The sequence below is a fragment of the Takifugu flavidus genome, chromosome 3 (genome assembly GCF_003711565.1).
Source record: "Takifugu flavidus isolate HTHZ2018 chromosome 3, ASM371156v2, whole genome shotgun sequence".
In the NCBI taxonomy this organism is placed as follows: domain Eukaryota; kingdom Metazoa; phylum Chordata; class Actinopteri; order Tetraodontiformes; family Tetraodontidae; genus Takifugu; species Takifugu flavidus.
This window is the reverse complement of record NC_079522.1, coordinates 6,293,857-6,313,507: the sequence shown is the minus strand read 5'-3', so window position 1 is coordinate 6,313,507 and position 19,651 is coordinate 6,293,857. Positions and strand designations below refer to the sequence as shown.

The window sequence follows — 19,651 nt, the reverse complement described above, 5'->3', positions numbered from 1 at the left end:
CATGCGCAGACTACGGGAAGCGTAATAGGACAAACCAGGCCGCCTCTCGCATGACCGTTGGATCGGCCGGGCTGGGCATTGAACACAGCACCGAAACATCCCGGGAGAGGAGCCAAAGCATCCAGTCGCACCTTTAACCGCTGCATATCCAGGAAGCCCCGTTGAGACAGGTAGGCTGCTAAATAGCCTTCAGCATTGTGAATATTAGACGCCATTGATTGCTCACTGTCAGTGAAATTACGTTCGCGTTTTTTTGCGAAGTTTCCCATCGGCATGGCTAGCCCGTGGCTAACGCGGCGTTAGATTTGGCTAGCTGCGCGAAACCACAAGAGGCGAGTGGGCAATTGAACCATCAGCTACCGTGGGAATGGCCGTCGCATGACACCCCACCTCTTTGTCAAATGAAACCGAAACAAAGCATCGAAATCACGTTTGTCCCAAATTAACCGCGCGCCTTTTTGAGTCATCCGGTTCAAACACGCTGAAATGGAAATCACAAATGCCGCATAGCTCCGCGTATGTATTCATATGTTGAGGCTCTTACCAACCGGTTTAATCCAGAATTATTATAGCTCGCTTAATTGGCTTAGAATGGCAGCTGATTAGCGGTTAGCAGGCGAGCATGTGTTTAGAAATGTATCGATTATTGGAAAAAGACCTGTTATGTTGCTCCCCTCGATATTGATCGCCTTTAGTAATAGCACAGCTTATCTCTTTATGGTTGACTTGTGATTCTTTTCTTTTAAACATTATGGTTTAAGGTGTTGTTAAAGTGCTTATGTGAGAAATTAAGATTTTTCAGCTTTTACCTGGGATAACCCCGTAAACATCCAGACTGATGTATAACGCCATTAATACAGTGTGTAATAGATGGTGATATGCTGTGGGGAGCCATTGATACATTTCCTCACCAACCGATCGCTGGTCTGAAGTCTGCCTGACATGTCATATGATGTTCCATTGAGTATTGCTGTAGGTGTGAAACGGTTCGTCTAGACGACGACTGCCTCTGGAGATTTTTCCAGCCTTTTCACACAACGCACAGTCTTAACTGGGCTGCAGGTCTCATGAGTGTCAGAGAGAGGAGCGGAAGACGCTGAGGAACTGTCTGCATGTCACGGACGTGTGCCGGTCGGCCTCAAATATCAGCGATCTGTCTCTCTCGGAGCTCCCCAGACCCACAGGGAGTGTTGTAAAATGGACAACTGGGCCATGTTTCTGCATGCAGACCGGGAGAAGGCAGCCAGCACAACCAGTTAGAACCGCTCTCCTTTAATAATTAAATTATAAACCCAGCTAAAGTGGCAGTGTATGCACCTGCCTTGACGGTATTTTCCCAAGACGATGAGCGCGGTTGACTTTGCACCTACTGCGTGGATCAGTGGTTATTGTTTTACACCTCTTCCGTCCAGACACAGGTATTTTATTCTCCATCTGTGCTCTGAAAGGCCTTTTAGCTCGTACAGAAAGGACACTGTTGATGTGTCTTTGGCAGGAAGGCACGCTGGAGCCTGCACTTGTTGTTTCTAGGGCGGCGAGATGAACCGATTCTTACGCCGATTGAACCAAATAATTGACGAATTCAGCACATGACGCTCGTGATAAAGATCGGCCACCGATAATGAAGCACATGGCTTCGAGCTACGTGACATTTTAAAATATTACACGGTTCTTGTTTTTCAGCTCTGTCTGTTGCTGCGTAGCCTAATGTACTCTTTTTCTGTCTATGTCCTGTTTCTCTTCTCTACCTCTACCTCGGCCTCAACCACCCGCTCTTTCTAGTTGTAAAAAAGTGACGACGTTTATTTCCTTGTGACATCAGGCGCCCACTTTTCTGCAGAAAAGTACCGTACAGTCGGCAAAAATACAGTACAGGATAAAGCTAATAGGAAGAAGAGCTTAAAAGAGCCCCCCCTTAGGCGTCAAACTGGAAGATTGCTTACTCGCACACAAACTGTTCTCCTAAAAGAAACCAAAGGATATTTATAGCTCACTGCCACAGGAAGAAACTGTTTCTGGTCCTGGTCACGTGTGTTTGGTTGCAGAGAACCAGTTTGCTTTAATGGAGAAGTTCAGTAGGAGAAATCATAAAGGCCATCATTACTTCAGCGTCACATGGGAGATAGCTTAGCTTAGCTTAGCTCACTGACCCTGACCTCCCTTCCCCTACTCAACAACCCGCCCCCCCTTCCTCTTTTACTTTTTCCAAGCGAGTCGCCATGGCATCAGTGCGCTTCACCGTGACGCCCACCAAGGCCGAGGACCTCCCGGGGCTGTCCGACACATCGCCCGACATCAGCTCCCGCTCCGGCGCTCGCGTGCGCTTCGGCTCCAAGGAGAGCGTGAACCGGAGCGAGCCGCTTAGCGAAACATCGGGAGGCGGAGCCACGGGGATCGGCACGCCGGACCACAGCAGTGTTGACCAAGGTGATGCGCACACCCACATATAGAACAGATCTAAACGCTCGGAGACTTTCTGCTACGGCAGGCTGAAGGTGACGTCATCATCGTCAACAACAGGAAAAGGGTACATGCTGTTCCTGGAACCCTGTTTTTCTAGTTTTCTAGTTCATGGACTTTGAACAAACTTTGGTCTCAGGGCCTTTTGAAAACGGCATCTACAAGTGTCACAACTTAAATTGACATCACCGGTAGCCGTGCCTGTAGCAGTGACAATAGTCACAGGAGCTCTGTCAACAGATCAGCGTTAAAAAGTCCCCCTGGAACCTTGTATGTTGTGTTTGTGTGCAAAATCTGGGCATATTTGTCTTCAGGACTGTAAAGTGACTAGCTCACCCTCGCGCGTGTGTAATAGTGGCCAGTTTCACACGATGCGATGCGTAACTGCAAAGCTGAAAATGGAACATCGAGATCCACGTGAAAACTTGCAGGGATCCACCGGAGGAAGATGCTGAACATGGCGAAGTGCAGTAATCCATTGTGCAAAGGTGTTTACACACACTCTCAAAGGGGTGGGGGGCGCAATATCGCTGTGGAGAGATGCAACTGTATCAGCTGTGCTGATCCACTTAGGCAGCAGCGGACTAGCGAGGATGCCCCACGTCGTTTAATAAGCTTCCATAAATAGCCACGGAGCCTCTTAATCAGATTGACTGGACTGCACGAGGCTGCAGTTGTGCCTGTCGAGAGGCCAACGGAGGTTGTTGGAGACTCGAGGGGAGTCGGGAAAGTCGGTCACCGACAACAATGCCGCCACTGCTGATTGGCAAGCAGTGAGGCGGAGAAGAAGACGGGAGCGGAGGTCTGTTTTCAAAGAGGTCAAAGGCTCTGTCACCTCACAAACACACACACACACACACACAGAGTTCTGTCCTCAAACAACAGATGTGGCAATCCCAGGTGAGAACGCACAAGCGCAGACCAACAGCTGCGTGAAATCTGCAAATCGTATCTGCTGCCGCCGCTTTGTCCTCTGGCATCTGTCGAGACAGGAAGGCGTGAGATCCTGAGTCTTTGCTGCGCTGCTTTAAGTTCCGGACGGTCCTGATCGACAGGTTTGACCGACAAAACGGGCGTGCAGCACTTATGATCGTGTTCACGGCTTTTATTCAAAATAAAGTGTCTTTATAATCAAACATGTTGAGTAGAAGGTAAAAACACACACACACACACGCTCAATGTTTTTGACATGTTTGCTGAGGATTTCTGATGACATCCAACAACTCGCGTGAACAAAGCAGACATGCAGAAATGGCTTATGTTGATTAACTTGGCTCAAGTGCTGGGAGAAAATGGTTGTTGTTGGCCTGTGTTTGTTGGAACCTCCAGTGCACTGGGAACCAGTACTTAAGCTAAGGGGTAATTATACATAACAGTCAACCGAAGGGCGTGTGGGGAGGAAACAAATAAAAACGGTAGCTGTCAATTGAATTTCTCCTTTAAGACGTGGCTAATGCTGAGTGAGTCGCGCTGTGTTGAGGGTCACTGAACGTGAACATTGACATCACTGCGGTGGGGCAGGAGGGAAGTGATTTTGCTGACACCGGTGCTGCTGACTGAGGGGGAACTGACCTGGGAACACGTGATCGCTGATTTCTTCCATTTAGAACGGCATTTGGTGGTTGCGTCTTCGTCGATACAGGTCGCAGCTCCATTGTTAAATAATCACCTCTTTTCGGGCAGTATCCCTCTACAAACGGAGGATTTTAGCACCCAAATTCACAACTTTGTGATGTATGAATAAAAAAAAGTCCTTGGGTTGATCTGTAGTTGTTTGTTGTCTTCAGGTGAGGGAAATTCCAAGATCTCTAGCGTGTACATCAACAACACTCATGGAGTCGATGATGACGACTTCTACGACAGGAACTTGGCCTTGTTTGAGGTGTGAAACCACCCCCATCCCCCACTCTTTAGTCCGCATCATCCCATCTCTCTTTTTCTTTTTGGCTTGTTTTAAACCATTTCGCTCCCCACGTTCTCCCCTCGCAGGAGGAGATGGACACTCGGCCGAAGGTGTCGTCTCTGCTCAGTCGCCTGGCCAACTACACCAACCTCACGCAGGGGGCCAAGGAACACGAGGAGGCGGAGAGCATCGGCGAGAAGAAGAAAACGAGCAAGGTTTCACGCACGCCGTGTTAATAAATGAACACTAAAATTAACTGCCCAAAAAAACCTCTCTGATGAGAGGTGTTTATTTTAGGGAGCTTAAATAATATCTTTGCGTTACTATGGATATCTTGTCTCTTTCCTGACTGGGCGTCTGGAGGTTTTGAGGTTGATAAAACTTGACCGCTGGCTGCTCTTCTGACCCCGCTGATAAGGAAGCGGCGAGTGTAGATAAGATGGTGAAGAGAATTATGTCCATTGCTAAGTCTCTGATTTCTAGTTTGCTGGCTTTCTACATTTTGCCAACAGATTTATTGTCTGCTGCCTCTGGCTGCACTCCAGCATCACCAGCACATCAACCGCAACAGCCGCCTCGTGCCATGAGACAGTGCTAATGCTAATTTTTGAAGGATGTGGGCAGAATAACAAGCTTCATCAGCATCAAGTGTGACATTGAGAGCCCTTTCTCTTTGTACCAGTCACCACAGATGGGCACGTTCATGGGCGTCTACCTGCCCTGCCTCCAGAACATCTTTGGGGTCATCCTGTTCCTGAGGCTGACCTGGGTCGTGGGGAACGCCGGGGTGCTCCAGGGCCTCTGCATCGTCTTCATATGCTGCTGCTGCGTGAGTCTTTCAGTCCGCTGGATGTGCAGGCGCGGAACCAGCGCCACTAAAGCATTTTTTATTAATTTTTTCCATGTGCAGACGCTGTTGACGGCTATATCGATGAGCGCCATCGCCACCAATGGGGTTGTTCCAGGTAGGTCTCTTTCTTTTGGTGCTTTTTATTTTAGCTCCATTTTCACAATAAAGCCAGTCATTTATTTGTTTGACATTACACTGATTCAGATTGGCTCGGAATTTATTTCAGCATTTGGGTCATAGTAAGCATCTCTAAACGGTGTGTACGAACAATATAATTTTGTTAATCCCAAACGGCGCACATGAGCTTGATTGAAGATGCTAAATTGTCCCTAGTTGTGAGGGAATGGCGTGTGCCTCGATGGGCTGGCAGCCTGGGTGTGTAATCAAAACATTGTGTCGGCTTCACTGCAACAAGACGGTACGATAACGAGGATCCGTTGCCGTGGTCACACGAGGCTTTACCCACGACAGATAAGAGCACAGTTCCTGTTGGCTGTCGGTCGCGTAGAGTTTCCTCCCAGATTTGTTCCTCTTTGACTCAGCTCGTCTTCCGCTCTCAATAAGTGCTGCTCCAGGATTCCTCCTAACCAGTTTGAATTTCTGTCTGTCCCGTCTCCCCTCCTGTCTTCATCCTCCTCTGCACACACATTACAGCAAAACCCCAGAATATTCTTCTGCCATCGACTTAACCATCACTGGATCACATCTTAATCGGTATCAAAACATTTCCAACTAGTGACTTTTTATACTCTATAAAGAAAAGACCTTTTTAAAGCTTCATCTTATTCCTAGTCTCAATCAGAAGCAAGAGAATAACATTTAATCTCAGTTTTCTAGTGTTTTAGGCTTGTTTTAAGGAACCAAAGTGTGCTGAGGACCCTATTTAAACTATTTTTTTAATATTAATTTATTTCTCTGTTACAGTATTATTCATTTGGTATTCAGAGTGATAATTGTTGTATAGGTGTAGCAGACTCCTGGGAACTTCTGATTAGTTTTAGGGGTAAACCCTAAATACGGGGATTTAGGTGTGATCCAGTGCTTTACACAATCAGAAGTTCACCTTATTGTAGTTTTTGTCCTCCAAGTGAGCAAAAAATGGCGGCGAGCAGATTCACTCCATCATTTTACTGTCATGTAGAACATTATGCTTATTTCTTCAAGCATAGGATGACCTGTCCTCTCTTCTCCCTTTTACCTCCTAACATCATAACGTCACTGACATCCATCCCTTTTGTTTTGTCTTTCTCTCGCCGCCCCCCTCCCCCCTCTCTCCGATTTCCCCGTTTCTTCTTCTGCCCTGTTGTCTCTTCTTTTTCACATTCTCCCCGACCCACCCACCCACCCAGCCGGAGGGTCTTACTTCATGATCAGCCGCTCGTTGGGGCCGGAGTTCGGGGGTGCTGTGGGCATGTGTTTCTACCTGGGCACGACCTTCGCTGGAGCCATGTACATCCTGGGAGCCATCGAGATCCTTCTGGTGGGTCCAGTCCGTCATTGTCTCAGCTCGACCCGCCACACCAGAACGTCTGTTTACAGTCTGCAGTGAAATGGCAGACGAGCAGCTTTCTGCCGTAAAATATACCAAGTGACACCAGACACGTCTCCTCCAGATGTACATCGCTCCAAAGGCGGCCATTTTCGAGGCAAAACACCCAGAAGGTGAAGGGGCGGCAATGCTGAACAACATGCGTGTTTACGGCTCCATCTGCCTCCTTCTGATGTCGCTGCTGGTTTTTGTGGGCGTTAAATATGTCAACAAGCTGGCGTCCATCTTCCTGGCCTGCGTCATCATCTCCATCGTGTCCATCTACGCGGGAGCGCTGGTCTCTGCCTTCAAACCCCCGAATTTCCCGTAAGTGGCAGTTCCACCAACACAGAGCCAGCGTTCTGGTCCCCGGCTGACCCGTTTGGCTCTCGCCGTCCGCAGAGTGTGCATGCTGGGAAACCGGACCATCAGCGGCCACGAAATCGATGACAATCAGTGTGCGAAAACCATCGCGGTGCGGATGGAGGAGTCCACAGGGGGCGTCGACACTAACTTCACAGCTATCATCGGTAGGAACGTTGTTTTTCAACTTCATTGAGATTTCAGCTCCATTTTAAAAAAAAAATAATAATAATTGAAGGTTTCCTCCTATTAGATAACAGCACTGTGGCCCCGACCTTTGACCCCAGCATTCCTCCTCTCGTGAACACCACAAGCATTTGGAAGCTTTTCTGTAACGGCCCAGAACTAAATGCCTCCTGCGACAAATACTTCAATTCAAACAATTTTTCCCAGATCGAAGGGATCCCTGGGCTTGCCAGCGGCATCATCTCAGGTAGGTTTCAACATAAAACAGCCAGACACTCGTCGCAATTGGTTTCGTAGCGTTGACGGTCTCCTTATAGAGAACCTGTGGAGTTCCTACCTCGGCAAAGGAGAAGTGCTGGAGAAAGGTTCCCTCGAGTCCTCTGACGAGTCGCCTCCCGCATCCACTCACCATCCTTACGTGTTTGCTGACATCACCACCTCCTTCACCCTGTTGGTGGGCATCTTCTTCCCGTCCGTCACCGGTACGCACGGCTAACCCGCCGAAGGACTAAACTGGAGATGCTGGAACAGCCAATCATTGATTTTCTGTGTTCGCTCAGGAATCATGGCCGGTTCCAACCGATCAGGGGATCTGAAAGACGCCCAGCGCTCCATCCCTATCGGAACCATCCTCGCAATCCTCACTACCTCCTTTGTCTGTATCCTTCATTTACGTACCGACCGCTAACCGCTCCCATAATAATAAGGCTCAGATGCGCCGTGATGTATTCGATTTGATCGGACCTTCGAGTGGCTTTTCTGAGCGCCGTCCCTCCAGATCTGAGCAGCGTCATTTTGTTTGGAGCCTGTATCGATGGAGTGGTCCTCAGAGATAAGTCAGTGTTTTTACGATATACTTTATAGATGTAGTGTAATCAAAGAGTGTTACCAATGTGGTTCTGACTTTTAATTTTGCTCCCTGCAGGTTCGGGGACTCTGTCCAAGGGAATCTGGTGGTAGGAACCCTGGCTTGGCCCACCCCTTGGGTCATCGTTATCGGCTCCTTCTTCTCCACCTGTGGCGCCGGGCTCCAGTCTTTGACGGGCGCGCCCCGACTCCTGCAGGCCATCGCCAAGGACAATGTCATCCCTTTCTTGAGGGTCAGAGCAAAACACGTGTTGTTCGTAAAACCACCAGGGTAGATTCAAATGGCACATTTGCTCTGCAAGTGAAACCAAAACGTGTCGGTTCTGTGCGTGTGCCAGGTGTTTGGCCACGGGAAGGCTAACGGCGAGCCCACCTGGGCTTTGCTGCTGACCGCCCTGATAGCTGAGCTGGGGATTCTCATCGCCTCTCTGGACATGGTGGCTCCAATCCTCACTATGTAAGAGAAGTGTGTGTACAGGCACGCCTGACTGTACGTAGCATAGCGAACATTTATACGGTGCATTCGTGTCAATCGTCCTTAAATAGCAAGAAGAGAAACAGGAATAGATAAGGTGGTTTGTTCCTGCCTGCATGGACCATTTTATACTTCTGGGTTTTGGTGTTAAAACCTAATTGAATCTCTAATTCAGTTTTATTTTCTCCTTCTAGGTTTTTCCTGATGTGTTATCTCTTTGTAAACCTGGCGTGTGCTCTTCAGACCCTCCTGAGGACGCCAAACTGGAGACCACGTTTCTCCTATTACCACTGGTACCGACACCCTCACGTGCACAGTCTCTCACACACACGCACACATTTTCCAAAAATGTCCACTGACCTAACTGATTTGTGTGTTCAGGACGTTGTCATTTCTGGGGATGACCATCTGCCTGGCGCTCATGTTCATATCCTCTTGGTACTATGCAATCGTTGCCATGGTGATTGCTGGCATGATATACAAGTACATAGAGTACCATGGGTATGTTTCCATAGATATTTATTCATTCATTTTGAACTTGCAACATGATCAAATTAGTGTTTTATGGGGTCAGTCAAGGCCACTGTGTAGCTGATAACCGTGTTTTATATATTCGTGTGTGTGTCAGAGCGGAGAAGGAATGGGGAGATGGAATCCGCGGTCTCTCCCTCAGTGCTGCCCGCTACGCCCTCCTCAGGTTGGAAGAGGGACCGCCACACACCAAAAACTGGAGGTGTGTTCTTTCACTAAACACAGCAGCTATGTTTGAGTTTGAGATTTTTCCCACAGTCGTGAGCCAACGCACACGTTTCTCTCCCAGACCACAGCTCTTAGTCCTACTAAAACTGGACGAGGACGCCCACGTCAAGTCTCCTCGCTTGCTGACATTCGCCAGCCAGCTGAAGGCGGGGAAAGGCCTGACTATTGTCGGAACGGTTGTCTCTGGCAACTTCCTGCAGAGCTACGGAGAAGCTCTCGCTGCCGAGCAGGTCTGAACATCCCATCTGTGTTTGGGCCTGTTCGTTGTTTTGGACTCACTGAACACCTTCATTTTAGACTCTGAAGCACCTGATGGATAAGGAGCGAGTGAAGGGCTTCTGCCAGTGCATCGTGGCTCAGAAGCCGCGCGAAGGCATCAATCACATGATTCAGTCCAGCGGTCTGGGAGGGATGAAACCCAACACTGTGGTGATGGGATGGCCTCACGCCTGGAGGCAGAGCGAGGACCCTCAGTCCTGGAAAACCTTCATCAGTAGGTTGAAGAGGAGCGGAGATCACGACAGGTTTTTGAGGTCTTGTATCTGAGTTGGCACGCTAACTGCACCCCCTCTCTTCCAGACACGGTGCGGGTGACCACGACAGCCCACCTGGCCCTGCTGGTGCCCAAGAACATCTCTCTGTTTCCCAATAATAGTGAGCCCTACACAGAGGGCTACATTGATGTCTGGTGGATCGTCCATGACGGCGGGATGCTGATGCTGCTGCCCTTCCTCCTACGCCAACACAAGGCAGGGGCAACAATCTCTCTTTTTCCTTTTCTTTTTCATGTCTCATGAGTCATCTTCATGGGTCTTCTTCATCCATACTTACTCAGCCTGAGAATTAATCTCTTCAGGTGTGGCGTAAATGCGGGATGAGGATCTTCACGGTGGCTCAGATGGAGGATAATTCCATCCAGATGAAGAAGGACCTAGCTACCTTCCTCTATCACTTACGGATTGAGGCTGAGGTGGAAGTCGTTGAGATGGTATGTGCCTTCAGACCTTTTATGGTGCAGAAGCTCTTAGCATGCTAGCTCATGTTATGGTAGTGTGGCAGAGTGTTCTAAGACAGGGGTTCTCACATGGGTCTACGACTCAAAAGTGGGCCGCAACTTCCCCAGCTGAGAACAACTGTTCTAAGCCGTTGATCAAGGCACTAAACTCTGGCTTCAAATCCCACCAATGACAGGGACCTTTCACTTTGTGACAGACTTGCTCACCTCTGTTGTTTCTCTGTTTTATGAAGCACGACAGCGACATCAGTGCGTACACCTATGAAAGAACCCTAATGATGGAGCAAAGGTCCCAGATGCTCCGACAGATGCGACTGTCCAAGTCAGACCGAGAAAAAGAGGTAAGGAAACGACGACATACAATATTAGGGAGTCGCAGGACGACGTTGACAGGCTTTTGAAAACGTGTTGATGGTTACCGTTGACAACCGAAGTAAAGGTAACGGAAGAACCGCGCCGACAGCCCCGTGTGAGATTAGGCTCGACAGCGCCTGGCGAATTTGGTTGTGATTACCGTGCATCCCTTTATCAATCAGGGAAATCCCTGTAGCGGCAGCAGTAGGCAGGAGGCAGTTGGTGCTGCGAGGTCCCAGGTGAGATTAGTTAGTGGTCACATTCAACTCTAGAAACATTAGTGGATGTCGTTCGGACAGGTAGAAGTGTAGAAAGTTCTAGAGTTCCATGTGTTAGAAATATGTTTTATGTAAGGGGGTTGACTGTCGTGTTGCAGCTTTCAGGTATATTAAAAATGTGTGCAGCCATTTCAGAATAAAAGCACCATTATTAAGGTCACTTTGTGCTAATTCCACTCATCGGGAACTGTTTTTACAAAGAAGGACAAACGATCCAATGTTTTAATGACAGTTGAGGTCAGGTTAACCCACAGTTGCAGCGACGCTTCTGTTGTATTCTTAAACCTGATGTCTTTTCCTTCTGTCACTGGGCTCTTCAGAGGGTACGCTGGAGTTTTGACGATGTAAGTTTACTGTAGTTAACAATTAGTTGGGTGATATAGAGCCTTAGCCATGCACATTATTTAGGTAGCTGATTAGCATTTTGATATGCTAATATGCATTTGCATTGAAATAACTACTTGAATTGTTTGTAGGAGTGGTAGAACCTGTATTTGACAAACCTGAATGAGTCATTTAGTTTATGACATCATCATCTTTAATTGAAACAAAATAGTTCCTTTTTTAGGGAATATGACCCTTACCTGCTAGCTCTCTGCTACCCTGTAGCATTTTTACTGCAAGTTAATTAGTTAGTTCGTGTTGTAGGTGTGTTTTTCAATGGTTGTAGAGATGGAATTGGTAAAAGAAGGTTTAGAGAGAGGGAGAGTCGGTGAATTCAAGACAAACAAAAACAAAGAAAATGAAGGCGTGAAAGAATATCGTGGTGTGTCTGAACTCAGGCCCAGCTGGTGAAAGATCGCAACTCCATGCTCCGGCTGACCAGCATCGGCTCGGACGATGATGAAGAAACGGACGGGGAGAGGGAGAGGCCGAGCGGCGGCAGCACCGAGCACCATCGCCGAGTCCAGATGACCTGGACCAAAGAGAAGACGCTGCAATACAGAGCCACGCACTCGGGCTGCTCCACACCCGAAGGCTTCAGAGACATGCTCAGCATCAGGCCGTGAGCGCCGTGAGCTAATCCACCGCGTCTGTCGCTTGTCCTACAGCCCATAAACGCATCGCTCTTTTCTTCCAGGGACCACTCCAACGTCAGGCGGATGCACACCGCTGTCAAGCTCAACGAAGTCATCGTCAACAAATCCCACGACGCCAGGCTCGTGCTGCTCAACATGCCGGGACCCCCCAGAAACACGGAGGGGGACGAAAACTGTATCCTTTCATTATAAGATGAGGACGACAAAACAACTTTAATGTTTAAAACCGTTTCTCCCTGACACGCTCGCCAGACATGGAGTTCCTCGAGGTTCTGACAGAAGGGTTGGAGCGCGTCTTACTGGTCAGGGGGGGTGGCAGCGAAGTCATCACCATCTACTCCTGATGGACAGGCGGAGGAAGATGTGCAGAAGTGGCAACAGGGCAAACAGAAGCGGAGGGCAGGAACCTGATGCGGGGACGTTTACGGACACGGAACCCCCACAAGAGAGACCGTCACAAGACTTGTCATCCTACCAGCAACCCACCCCCCTTCCTTTCACCGGTTCTCCATCTTTACATCTCCTCGACAAGGGTTTCCTTTCCGCACAAACCAAGCTAACGAATTGCCAACAATGTCACAAGCGAAAAGCAACAGGCGTCACCGTGTGTGCGTACGTGGAAGTCAGTTTTGTTTTCATAGAAGGGGACCAATGTTACGTCCGGCTGTGAGGGTCATTCCGCTGAAGAGACTCAGGGGCTGCCGTTTTCGTTCAGAATGTATACAGGAGTGTTTTCAGAACAGCCTGAATGTCTGAATTGAGGTGTTTTTACTATTTTTTTTAATGAAAATCAAGGAACATTTATTTCACTTTTCAGGAAAGCGAGACTGCAGCGGTGGAAACAGAGGTTCCGTTTATCACCTTGCATTTTTCTCATTGATTAACGGCATTGATTTCAAATCAGCAGTGCTTTTGTTACCTCGGTTATCAAATGAAGTCAGTTGAGCGACTTTTTTTTTTTAACGTTTGTGTGAACTCTGTTGGGATGCTCTTTTGTACGGAGGCTCATCTACTGTTGTTATCGACTCATGCCAGACGGGTCGTTATTCATTTTATTGGGAATGTGCACCTGTGAGATGGCAAAGAGGGAAACCAAAGTTAAAGGTGGAACTGAAGCTGTCGGACATTCTTTTTTTGTGCCATAAATTGGCGTCACGTCAAACTGCACGGGAGTAGCGACCTAAGTACGTGTAAAACTCGGTTTCTGGGAGAAGGCACGTTAGTGACCACACTGGACCAAGGCGGGATGGACCGCTGCACGGCATGCTGTTCAGGTGTGTGTGTGTGTCTGTGTGTGTGTTAGCTCATGTTTTTCTCTTGAATGAGAATTTTTTTTGCTGCTCCATGTTGCGTCAGATCATGCCCTGAAATTTACCTAAATGTAAACTTGCTTAAGTCTTGCGTCGTGTGAGCGCGCGCGTGTTTGTGTGCGTGAGGAAAAAAGAGCTATTCACTGCAGGTGTTTAATTACACTTTTTTTTAAAACAGTGCTTTCTTGTAACGTAGGGATTTTTTCATGTTTACCGTTATTCTTAAACTCTGCTTTCTTCTATATGGACAGAAAAAATTGCAAGTTTTATCTTTTTTTAAATTATGTTAATATATATTACAAAAGGATCCTCTCCCAAAACAAACTTGTCTTGGAAAAATGAAACACGAATAAATGTTTTTTCAAAGAAAAGTGCTGTATTTGTCACTTTTTTCCCCCTCCAATTTAACTCTATTATTTTTGAAAGAAAAAATGTGACGGAAAAACATCGACGCTGTTAAAGAACTACAGCTTTTATTGTGAAAAGCCACTTTTGCGTGATGACGTTGTTCCTCTTGCGTGCGCTTTCTTTCAGAACCGGAAGCTGAAGGTATTTGAGGAAATCATACTGGACGAAGTTCACTTTCAAAAGTGGAATATATATATTTAGAAAAAACACATTAATCAGAATTCGGGGGTGAGGATGGAGGTAAGAGTAGTGTATGACTGCTGATGCAATAAAACAATTAGTTTTAGTGCTCCGATGTGATGATTAACACGAACTTTGGTTGTCACAAACTCAATGACGGTTTTTTTATGCTCCCAGCTGATTTATATAGTTCCCCTTATTTACAGCACATGATGATTTCAGTGCACCCGTATCCCCCTTTTAACTCGCTTAATCACATTAATGATTTATTCGCGTAATCATTATTGTTCGCTTTCGAAAAGCGAGTGAGTTTTTAAGTGTTTCTTTTTTCCTATTACGAACATTTGGTTAGCTTCTTTGACTAACCTATAAGAATTTCCCCGGACCAGTGGAAAACATGAATAACACGATATGATATATGATAATGCATTCCACAATTCAAAAGTTAATTTAAAGGTTTGTGCCCGTTGTAGTTAAACTAAAATATCCACATTAAAGCAGCAATAATCCAGCAGAGAAACACTGAATTTTCGGACGGATTGAAGCGCACGACAGGTGGTTTCCTGTCAAATCCTTCAAAATAAACCAACCTGGTCCCGTAAATCCACGTTCGAAATGATTCCACAGAGAAATAACAACTCCTTGGAATTGGACAGTACAAAATATGAAGCAGTGCAACTATTACAACTCGAAGTAGAAAAGGACGAAAACATCGCAGATACCAAACACTTAACGAACTTGAGTAGCCTGCGCGCAAATCTTTTAAAATCATCTCGGGTCGTTTCCGGCTCCGGTCGATTGTTTCTGTCTGGCAAGGCTCGATCCGTAGCTCGGGATCTGTTGAACGTCCTGGCCCGGGCCAACACGAAGCTAAATCGGGGTTTTCGATTAGCCTCCCCTCCCGATCAGACACCTTGAAAACGCTCCTTTCTGGCTGCTAGTGGACCTCCTGAATGGAACCAACTCTCTGTTTCCTACCGCGGCGGTTGTCTGTCGGCTGGAGCCATCCATAAATGCCACTTTTACGGCCTGACGGACCAACAGGCGCCGACCGGGTAGCGAGTCGAGGTGTACCGCAGCCTTGCGTCAAAGCCAGCTAAAGCTAAACCGTGGAAGGACAGGTCAGCACTGAGGACCGGCACCAGCCACGTTACCCCGGCGACTCTCGCACCAGCAACCTCGTTATTTTGGGCACGGCTGTTTATTTTTGGCACAGGTGTTTCGGAGCTGTCAGCGTTGGCGATCGCCAAAGAAAAGGCTCGATCGGGCTGCTGTCACTGCCGCGTCGTAACCGCTATTTAACCAGTGATATTCGGGGCAGAGGTTGCAGAAATTTCGCCCAGTTTAAACAACGTGACGCGTTTGAAGGAGGTCTCCCGGCTAACACATGAGCCTCGGCTAAAAAGATGGACCTGAATTTCTATTCAGATTTAACGGACGGTACCGGGCAGCACGACGATGATCCACAGTTCCTGGATCCTCGCTCTTTTAATGGATTTGACTCTGACAGCAAGGTGATCCTAAATGGGCCAAACTCCCCTCATTCGCATGTCTTTTAAATGCTGTGCTTTGACTTCAGACTCTTTAAATAAAAGAGAGGCATTTGACAGATCAACCGCGAGTCCCCGTTCACGACGAGGCCTTTCCTAACATGTGCGTCTTGATGTTTTCAGTTTCCTGGAGGCAGCGACAACTACTTGACAATATCTGGCTCCAGCCATCCTTTCCTCTCCTCCTCCTCAGAGGTAGGCTTTGTCCTTGGAACACACGCCTGGGGTCCATCTTTCTGACATGTTGCCTCGGCCGGCGATGCTTTCAGCTGATGGTGGAGCAGCCTTTGTTGATGTTTATCTTGTCACGTTATACCTCACCTCTTGTCGTTCATTCAGTGAGTAATCGTACTGTAATGGTGTCATTTGCAGCGCAGTAGAGAGTAAGGATCCCTGGAGCACTTTAAAAATAACAGGGAGGGCTTTTCAAAGAACTTATGGTCTATTTTGGATGGCGCATATGTCAAATTCCTACATTTCCTCCCTGTTTTTCCACACAATGCTGCCGTTGTTATGGTGACCAGCTGTGAAGCGTGAAAGGCATATAAAAGTGACACATCCTTGGAGTTGGTGGCTGATTCCCTCCGTGTGATCAAACAATAGAGTGATAATTTGTCTCCATTTTCCTGTCTTTTTTGCTGGTGTTCTTCCCTCATTTGGTGAACGTGTTAAATGTTGTTGTTCCAGCTGTTGTGATGTCACAACGTTTCTTGTCTGCTATGAGTCAATGACACAAACCTCTAATTTATTATAAACTAGAGTGTCAAGTATCTAGTTATTAATTTTACACAGCCGACGCAATAAATTTGCATCACATCTTCTGTCTACCCAGACCTTCCACACCCCCAGCCTTGGCGATGAAGAGTTCGAGATCCCCCCCATCTCTTTGGACCCAGACTCGGCCCTCACTGTGTCCGACGTGGTGTCCCATTTTGACGAGCTGTCGGACACCGGGCCCTCGGACAGCGTGGTGGTACCGGGGAACGCCGTGGTGGAAGGGGACGATCCCTCGTTCGCTTCCACTTACGTCAACGCCTCCTCGCAGGGACTGGAGCACATGAGCCTGGGAGTCATCAACCCATCAGGAGGAAGCACTTTGTTGGGCTCGTCACTGGGGATGGTGAGGGGCTCGGAACCTTTCATGCTGTCCGTGGTTTCTCCCACAATCTGTCATCTAGTTGCCTTCCTTCTATCCTCAGGATCTCGGGCATCCAATCAGCTCCCAGTTCAGCAGCTCTTCGCCGGTGACCATTGAAGTCCCGCTGGGTGAGGTAAGCCAGGGCTTGCTCGGGTCCAACCAGCTGACCACCATCGACCACTCAGAACTCAGTGCTCAACTGGGACTGGGACTGGGTGGTGGGAACATACTGCAGCGCCCCCAGTCGCCAGAACACCCACTGTCAGCTACGGCGTCCCCCACCAGCTCGCTCCAGGATGACGACATGGACGACTTTCGAAGGGTCAGTTGAAAAGACAAACTTCATGGGCTTGAAATTGTCATTTTTGACAATCTGGAAAGTGTTGTGTATTATTTTTGTCTCATCAGAGCGTCCTGGTGGAGTCTCCTCTCTCCCTGGCCGTCTCTCCTGGTGTCATTTCACTGGACCCCTCGCTGTCAGAGTCGCTCTCTGCTCCCTCCTCCAGCATCTCCCCCGCAGCTGGAAAGAAGGGAGGAGGAGGAGGAGGGGGAGGCAAGAAGGGGAAGAAGAAAAAAGACCCCAACGAGCCCCAGAAACCCGTGTCGGCATACGCTCTGTTCTTCAGGGACACGCAAGCAGCCATCAAGGGACAAAATCCCAACGCCACCTTCGGAGAGGTTTCAAAGATAGTGGCGTCCATGTGGGACAGCCTGGGGGAGGAGCAAAAACAGGTGAGAGGAATAAAGATGTGTTAGAGTGTTTACTGAGGAAAACACTTAACAAAGCTTTATTTTCAATTACAATTCAGGTTTACAAGAGGAAGAATGAAGCAGCAAAGAAGGATTATTTGAAGGCCTTGGCGGAGTACAGAGCTGGGCAGAACTCTCAGGTAAGCTCCGCCCAGTTTTAGATGGCCACGAAGTCATCGGTGCACAATGAATTACATCCAAATGTCAAATTATTGTTTTCTATTTTCCGCTATTCTCTTCAGGCTCCTATTGAAGTCATGGACACGTCTCCATCGCCACCCCCTCCCCTGCCACCTCCTGCACCCCTTCCGGTCGTCACCACAGCCCCTCCCCCCGCCGTTGCTGCTCGCGCCCCCAGGCAGCATTACAACCCTGAGGAAAACACCATCACCAACATCTGTACGTCCAACATCATACTGGACCTGCCTCAGGTGACCACCCGCTCCCGTACCGGCGCCATCAAGCCCCAACCACCACCTGTAGCCACGCCTCCCAACCCTCCAATCGTCACCAAGATCATCACCAAGCAGACGGGGCTGCAGGCCATCGGCGTGACGGCGGCCGCCTCCTCGCCACGCCAACCGCCGCCGCTGCAGCAGATGCACAGCACTCCTCCTCCGCCCCGGCTGCAGCAGATGGTGCACGCCCAGGCGCCCCCGCCCCTGCAGGCGAAGCCACGAGGAACTGCCACCGCTCCGCCTCCACTGCAGATCAAAGTCGTGCCGTTGTCACGGCAGTCGGACTCAAACACGTCAATCATCGTGACGGCAGGCGGCGAAACGCCCGTGTCCTCCAACATTAAGGTGAAGGTGGAACTCGGCCATTCGGCGCATGTGACGGGAGAGGAAGTGGCGGAGGAAGGCGTGAGTTCACCGCACCACCATCGCACTCGCTCGCCGGCTCCAGAGCGACCAGGTTCAGCTGTGATGCAACTCTGTGTTTATTTTGTCACTCAGATGGAAGTCGAGGTGAACGTTGCACCCGCCGCGGGCGCGACCTCTGCCACCGCTCCAAACATCTGCATACGAGCCGGCTGCACCAATCCAGCTGTGGAGAGCAAAGACTGGGACATGGAGTACTGCAGCAACGAGTGTGTGGCCACGCACTGCAGGTGTGTCCGTCCACTCAGTTTGTCGGCTCCTGTGATGCCGTTTGCTAACATTTACTTTGACTCTTTTCATCTAAAGTCAGTTTTTTCTGTCCTCTTCTCCGCAGGGACGTCTTCATGGCTTGGTGTGCCATCCGGGGGCAGAACTCCACCACGGTCACATAGGAAAAAAAAAACTGCCTGGACAAAAGGACAGACAAAACTTTGAAATGAACCAATGAATGTTTCTTTTTTTCTGTCCATCTGACGGCAAGAGGAGCGACGAGAGAAACGGCACCCGTTACATTTCTACAACTGTGACTCCTTTTTAAGGCAGAAGTATTAAACTACAGAGGAAGAAACACATCCCCACATGCTCTTTTGATCATCTGTCGTAAGTTTATATGGACACGTGGTGTTTTTAAATGTTTTAAAAACGGAAACAAATCCACCCTGTTGAGGGGAGAGCAGTAGACGATGAATGGAAAGAAGTCCCTAACAATGAAATGGTGAAGATCCCTTCATCTGATATGATTATATAAGATCTTGTTTCTACCTTTACCGTATGGATTTTCATTTTTTTGTTGTTGACTTGTCCTTTTAGTACTTTGGCATCAGGCCTCGTGGATAAATTTTAAAACAATCAGGAGGCACAGCTGATCAAAGCACAACAAAAGTCTTATTGTTTTGTCATGCAAATGTTTTACTGATGAGCATTTGTGATCAGGTGCTAATATGGAAACGTGTGTTCTCTGCATCGCCTCTTCTAAAATACTCAAACGGTTTCTGTGGGGCATATTTGGTTCATTTTTTCTTTTTAAATTGTTACATGTATGACTTTTGAGGGGGGGAAAAATAAACACCAGCTCTGACAACACTATGGCAACCGAAAGGGACGACCGGTTTAAAACCTTTACTTTTTGACGCGTTAAAATCAACCGGATGTGTTCAGGCTCCAGATGTAGATATCCTGGAAATGTTTTTAATGGTAAAATTAAAAAAACAACTCCATGTGCATTTTATGTTATGTCATTGGTATGTGAAAAGTGAATCATGAATTACAAACATTTGGGTGAATAATACGTGAAATAAAGTTTCGTTTTTTTGTTAGTGGCGTAATGGTAGCGCGCCAGTAATGACAAAAACAATT

General features: G+C 48.1%; 2 protein-coding genes across 12 annotated transcripts; both read left to right on the top strand.

The window, feature by feature from the left end:
- The first annotated feature begins 9 nt into the window (after positions 1–9).
- LOC130523222 (solute carrier family 12 member 6-like) lies at positions 10–13,759 on the top strand. 7 transcript variants are annotated; one of them, XM_057028291.1, is made up of 28 exons: positions 10–170; positions 2,211–2,427; positions 4,248–4,342; positions 4,450–4,578; positions 5,046–5,192; positions 5,274–5,328; positions 6,563–6,693; positions 6,827–7,068; positions 7,144–7,271; positions 7,358–7,537; positions 7,608–7,772; positions 7,851–7,949; positions 8,069–8,126; positions 8,216–8,390; positions 8,496–8,614; positions 8,827–8,925; positions 9,014–9,133; positions 9,261–9,365; positions 9,453–9,621; positions 9,689–9,884; positions 9,971–10,140; positions 10,248–10,379; positions 10,640–10,747; positions 10,943–10,999; positions 11,359–11,382; positions 11,821–12,044; positions 12,120–12,253; positions 12,331–13,759. In XM_057028291.1, exons 2-28 carry the CDS (start codon positions 2,220–2,222, stop codon positions 12,420–12,422), a joined length of 3,561 nt encoding a protein of 1,186 aa, XP_056884271.1. In that variant the 5' UTR covers positions 10–170; positions 2,211–2,219; the 3' UTR covers positions 12,423–13,759. The 7 variants fall into 7 exon arrangements, with proteins under 7 accessions (XP_056884271.1, XP_056884270.1, XP_056884274.1 ...); XM_057028290.1 differs by having other exon boundaries at positions 14–170; positions 1,783–2,427; XM_057028293.1 differs by lacking the exon at positions 10–170 and adding an exon at positions 278–516.
- A 135-nt stretch (positions 13,760–13,894) lies between these two features.
- Positions 13,895–19,518, top strand: tox4b (TOX high mobility group box family member 4 b). 5 transcript variants are annotated; one of them, XM_057028329.1, is made up of 9 exons: positions 13,895–14,036; positions 15,650–15,721; positions 16,359–16,646; positions 16,726–16,986; positions 17,073–17,396; positions 17,474–17,554; positions 17,657–18,277; positions 18,371–18,525; positions 18,630–19,518. In XM_057028329.1, the coding sequence occupies exons 1-9, from the start codon at positions 14,031–14,033 to the stop codon at positions 18,685–18,687; spliced, it is 1,866 nt and encodes a 621-aa protein (XP_056884309.1). In that variant the 5' UTR covers positions 13,895–14,030; the 3' UTR covers positions 18,688–19,518. The 5 variants fall into 5 exon arrangements, with proteins under 5 accessions (XP_056884309.1, XP_056884312.1, XP_056884307.1 ...); XM_057028328.1 differs by lacking the exon at positions 13,895–14,036 and adding an exon at positions 14,625–15,490; XM_057028332.1 differs by lacking the exon at positions 15,650–15,721 and having other exon boundaries at positions 13,931–14,036.
- The last annotated feature ends 133 nt before the right edge of the window (positions 19,519–19,651 follow it).

What these genes read in the sequence shown, in the direction of transcription:
- LOC130523222 (XM_057028291.1), top strand. Translation starts at nt 2,220, where the DNA reads ATGGCATCAGTGCGCTTCACCGTGACGCCCACCAAGGCCGAGGACCTC. An exon ending in CACCAATGGGGTTGTTCCAG is followed by an intron (nt 5,329 to 6,562) that starts GTAGGTCTCTTT and finishes CCACCCACCCAG; the next exon opens with CCGGAGGGTCTTACTTCATG. An exon ending in AAGCTCTCGCTGCCGAGCAG is followed by an intron (nt 9,622 to 9,688) that starts GTCTGAACATCC and finishes CCTTCATTTTAG; the next exon opens with ACTCTGAAGCACCTGATGGA.
- tox4b (XM_057028327.1), top strand. Translation starts at nt 15,383, where the DNA reads ATGGACCTGAATTTCTATTCAGATTTAACGGACGGTACCGGGCAGCAC. An exon ending in TGGGCTCGTCACTGGGGATG is followed by an intron (nt 16,647 to 16,725) that starts GTGAGGGGCTCG and finishes TTCTATCCTCAG; the next exon opens with GATCTCGGGCATCCAATCAG. An exon ending in GAGCTGGGCAGAACTCTCAG is followed by an intron (nt 17,555 to 17,656) that starts GTAAGCTCCGCC and finishes TATTCTCTTCAG; the next exon opens with GCTCCTATTGAAGTCATGGA.